Source organism: Tachysurus vachellii, chromosome 7 (genome assembly GCF_030014155.1).
Source record: "Tachysurus vachellii isolate PV-2020 chromosome 7, HZAU_Pvac_v1, whole genome shotgun sequence".
Lineage (NCBI taxonomy): Eukaryota > Metazoa > Chordata > Actinopteri > Siluriformes > Bagridae > Tachysurus > Tachysurus vachellii.
The window spans coordinates 442,501-447,500 of NC_083466.1; the positions used below are offsets into that span (position 1 = coordinate 442,501).

At 46.5% G+C, this 5,000-nt stretch overlaps 2 protein-coding genes across 5 annotated transcripts in view; both read right to left on the reverse strand.

Moving 5' to 3' along the window:
- The window catches only part of gpr160 (G protein-coupled receptor 160), a 1,614-nt gene extending 1,238 nt beyond the window's left edge, over positions 1-376 (reverse strand). The window contains exon 1 of the mRNA XM_060873327.1: positions 1-376. This exon is cut by the window's left edge and continues 1,238 nt beyond it. Within this exon, the coding sequence (XP_060729310.1) occupies positions 1-169 (169 nt within the window). The 5' untranslated portion in view covers positions 170-376.
- Positions 377-4,943: 4,567 nt separating this feature from the next.
- Positions 4,944-5,000, reverse strand: part of skila (SKI-like proto-oncogene a) — an 11,177-nt gene continuing 11,120 nt past the window's right edge. For all 4 annotated transcript variants that reach the window (XM_060873686.1, XM_060873683.1, XM_060873684.1 and 1 more), the window contains exon 9: positions 4,944-5,000. This exon is cut by the window's right edge and continues 1,287 nt beyond it. The gene's annotated coding sequence lies outside the window, so the exon portion shown is untranslated.

Below are 5,000 nucleotides of genomic sequence, written 5' to 3' on the forward strand. Positions count from 1 at the left end.
ATATACAGGTAACGCTCAGGTGCAGGAGGGCGTCGCCCAGCGCCAGTGACACACAGAACACACCACAGAAGCTCCGCCCCACATGACCCTTCTGCACCAACACCACCACCCAGTTCAACAATGTCTTCATCCACAGAGTCGCCAACAGGGTCTCCATGGAAACCTCCATTTTTCACACACACACACACACACTCTCACACACACTTACAAACACTTACACTCTTACAGTCATACACACAATATACACACTCACACACACAAAGAAACACTCAGACACACACACACACACAGAGAAAACCGCATACACACAGACACACACACAGAGAAAAACACATACACACTCACACAGCAGCTCAGGAGAAACAGGTGTGCAGTTCCTGGTCTTTAGTGTGAACTTTATAACAAAGACACACCTTACTACCCTGCCCCCACCCCCACCCACATCACAACCACAGTCATCACTTGATTTGCCTTTAAAGAAAACAGTGTACTCTCTCTCTCTCTCTCTCTCTCGCTCTCTTTCTCTCTCTCGCTCTCTTTCTCGCTCTCTCTCTCTGTCTCTCTCTCTCTCACGCTCTCTCTCTCTCTCTCTCTCTCACTCTCTCTCTGTCTCTCTCTGTCTCTCTCTCTCTCACTCTCTCTCTCACTCTCTCTCTCACTCTCTCTCTCTCACTCTCTCTCTCACTCTCTCGCTTTCACTCTCTCTCTTTCACTCTCTCTCTCAAACTGATTCAGTTTCTTAAATAAGTGTGTGTGTAAACACGTCTCACATTCAGACTTTCAACATAAAAGCTGCAGTAACCAACTTCTCAAAACAATCTGATTCCCTCAGGAGCCTAATGTGTGTGTGTGTGTGTGTGTGTGTGTGTGTGTGTGTGTGTGTGTGTACACCAAAACCCATACAACTTTTGTTTTCCCTGTATTCTTCAAAGCGTGCAACAACCTGTCTGTCCTGGATGGACACACACACACACACATACACACACACACACATTAGTCTCCTGAGCGAGTCAGACTGGTTTGAGGAGTTGGTTACTGCAGCTTTTATGTTGAAAGTCTGGATGTGAGACGTGTTTATTCTACAGATTACAGGAGCACCATTTCATCACACATTCAGTTACACCTCCTGAACTGCACACACTGAATGCTGTGAAAGTGAGGGTGTGTGAGAGTGTGTGTGAGAGTGTGTGAGAGTGTGTGCAGGTGTGTGTGTGAGGGTGTGTGTGCAGGTGTGTGTGCAGGTGTGTGTGAGGGTGTGTGTGCAGGTGTGCAGGTGTGTGTGTGAGGTTGTGTGTGCAGGTGTGTGTGCTGGTGTGTGTGCTGGTGTGTGTGTGTGTGTGCAGGTGTGTGTGAGGGTGTGCAGGTGTGTGTGCTGTGTGCAGGTGTGTGTGCTGGTGTGTGTGAGTGTGCGTGTGCAGGTGTGTGTGTGTGAGGGTGTGCAGGTGTGTGTGCTGGTGTGTGTGTGTGTGTGTGTGTGTGTGTGTGTGTGTGTGCTGGTGTGTGTGAGGGTGTGTGTGTGTGCAGGTGTGTGTGTGAGGGTGTGTGTGCTGGTGTGAGTGTGTGTGTGATTAATGGTGTAGGTACAGAAGGGGCACCAGGGATGAGGATTTGATCCTCTAGGAATGTTTTCTTCCTCAGGTAACTGATGCCATGTTATATTTACTAAGAAGAGTTTATTTATCTGTTTATTTGTTTGTTTATTTGTTTATTGTAGATCTTTAAGTATTCAGCAGTAATGAATAAACACCGTGTGTTGTGCTGGGATGAGTTTCCTCTATCAGCACGTCCCCATGTGTTTTATTCTTCACAGCATTTTAACAACAATGACAGTTTTTATTCACTGAACAAAGACACGTGACTTTATTGTGTTTAATATTAAATGTCATGTTTAATGTCGTGTTAAAGTTCTCACTGTTTCTCTACATGTGGAGCGTCGAGTGCACGAGTCGCTGGGAATGAGCTGTTGCTATAGAAACGATAACGTATTAGGAGATGAAACCTGAGTTCAGTGTGTGTGTGTGTGTGTGTGTGTGTGTGTATACAGCGCCCCCTTGTGTACAGCATGGCAATTCCACCACTTCAGGGAACATCAAGTCAAGTCAAGAAGCTTTTATTGTCATTAACACCATATATAACTGTTACAGTACACAGTGCAGGACAAGACAGACAAGATAGTGCAGGACAAAAGACAGGGCAGGACAAAAGACAGGGCAGGACAAAAGACAGGGCAGGACAAAAGACAGGGCAGGACAAAAAATGACAAGACAATACACAAAAGACAATAAACAGAAACAGCGCCAGTGTAATTACTGTGTGTTCAACAACATTGCGTGTGCAGAAATACTGGGATGAACACATTAGTGTTATAGCAGCAGTTACACGAGATAATGTAAAGTATTGTGCAAAACAGCAGTCAACTGAAATGTGAGAGAATGTGCAAAGGGCAAAAAATAGTGTGAAAACAGATTGATAGATGTATATTGGAAGTGTGTGTATTTAGTGTAGGTCTGTACAGTCCATACACATAATGTGTGTGTGTGTGTGTTGTGCTCAGGTCCCTCTGTAAAAAGTAGTCAGGATGGGGGAGGGAGATGTGCCTTTCTCAGCCTTCGTAAGAAGTAGTGATGCTGCTGGGCTTTCTTGGTGATGGAGCTGGTGTTGAGTGACCAGCTGAAGTTCTCCGCTAGATGAACACCAAGAAATTTGGTGCTCTTGATGATCTCTACAGATGATCTGTTGATATTCAGTGGAGAGTCGTCACTCTGTGCTCTCCTGAAGTCAACAACCATCTCTTTAGTTTTATCAACATTCAGAGACAGATTGTTGGCTCTACACCAGGTAGTTAGATGTTGCACCTCCTCTCTGTATGCTGACTCATCGTTCTTGCTGATGAGACCCACCACGGTTGTGTCATCGGCGAACTTGATGATATGGTTTGATCTGTGCATTGCTGCACAGTAGTGAGTCAGCAGAGTGAACAGCAGTGGACTGAGCACACAGCCCTGAGGGTCTCCAGTGTTCAGTGTGGTGGTGCTGGAGATGATGTTCCTGATCCAGACTGACTGAGGTCTCCCAGTCAGGAAGTCCAGGATCCAGATGCAGAGGGAGGTGTTCAGTCCCAGCAGGTTCAGCTTCCCAATCAGGTGCTGAGGGATGATTGTGTTAAATGCTGAACTAAAGTCTATGAACATCATTCGTATGTAAGTGTCTTAATTGTCCAGGTGGGTGAGGGCTAAATGAAGGGCCGTGGCAATGGTATCGTCTGTGGAGCGGTTTGGACGATACACGAACTGTAGGGGGTCCAGTGAGGGTGGTAACGGTCTTGATGTGCCTCATGATGAGCTTCTCAAAGCACTTCATAATGATGGGTGTGAGTGCGACGGGACGATGGTCATTGAGGCAGGACACTGTAGACTTCTGTGGGACGGGGACAATGGTGGTTGTCTTGAGGCACGTAGGAACAACAGCGCTGCTCAGGGAAATGTTGAAGATGTCAGTGAAGACATCCGCTAGCTGTTCTGCACATTCACTGAGCACCTGCCAGGAATGTTGTCTGGTCCATCAGCCTTCTGTGGGTTAACTCTGTATAGAGATCTCCTCACGTCGGCTGTGGATAGACAGAGTATCTGGTCGTCGGGGGGAGGGATGGTCTTCCTTGCCGTTACGTTGTTCTGCACCTCAAACCGAGTGTAGAAGTCATTCAGCACATCTGTGAGGGAGGCATCACTATTACAGGCAGGTGAAGCTGTCTTGTAGTTCATGATCACCTGTATGTCCTGCCACATGCACCGGGTGTCTCTGCTGTCCTGGATGTGGCTGTGGATTGTCTGGGTGTGTGCACGCTTTGCCTCTCTGATGGCTCGGGACAGTTTGGCCCCTGCTGTTCTTAGGGCCGCCCTGTCCCCTGTTCTGAAGGCTAAGTCTCTAGGCTTCTGGTTGGAGCGTGTGGTGATGGTCTTGTGGATGGTCACGTCATCAATACACACGACATGGGGCGGGACTCCGCACGATACGCTGGGAATGTTTGTGTAAATAAGATCCAGTGTGTTTTCACCTCTAATACATACAGTAGATATTTATGAAAAACCTACACACACACACACACACACACACACACACACACACACACACACACACACACTTCCATAACATACAAGTAAAAGAAGAGATGGACACATACTATAGAAGTTTAAGTTTAATTTAATTAGAGCTCAAACTCACACACGCCATATTTACATCAGAGACACACACACACACACACACACACACACACACTACATGTTTGTAACCTGTAAATATTTCTCATCATGTATAAAATGTTTATTTTAATATATTTATAATTCTATTCGTCAACATGAGGTAGGAGTGCAGTGTATTAATGTCATTCTTTTACATGCAGGAGGGGCTGAAACCCCCCCGTCTCACTGCGCGCACACACACACACAGACAGACACACACACACAGACAGACAGACAGACACAGACAGAGAGAGAGACACACACACAGACAGACACACAGACAGACACACACACACAGACAGACAGAGACACAGACAGACAGAGAGACACACACAGACAGACACACACACACACAGACAGACAGAGACACACAAAGACAGAGAGCGAGACACACACACAGACAGACAGACAGACAGAGACACACACACACAGGGGTGGTACAGTACAGTGATTAGTACATCAGAGGTTAAACACTATGACTGAGACCCAAATGAAAGCTGGATGTTCTGCTGTAATTCTCACACAGCTGTTAGTTTGAGACACAGTCGCCTCACTAGTGCACTACTGATACACATCTATTGTAACGTCTCACTATTCCACATCACCACAGTGACGCCTCGTCCCAGCCCCGTGATCACTGTAACAGTCACTACAGCAGGATCCTCAGTCAGAACTGAAGAGAAAAACACACAGCGCCACCTCGAGTACAAAATGATATTTACACAGGAGCAGTAACAATCTGTTCAATCTGCAGAATTAAGA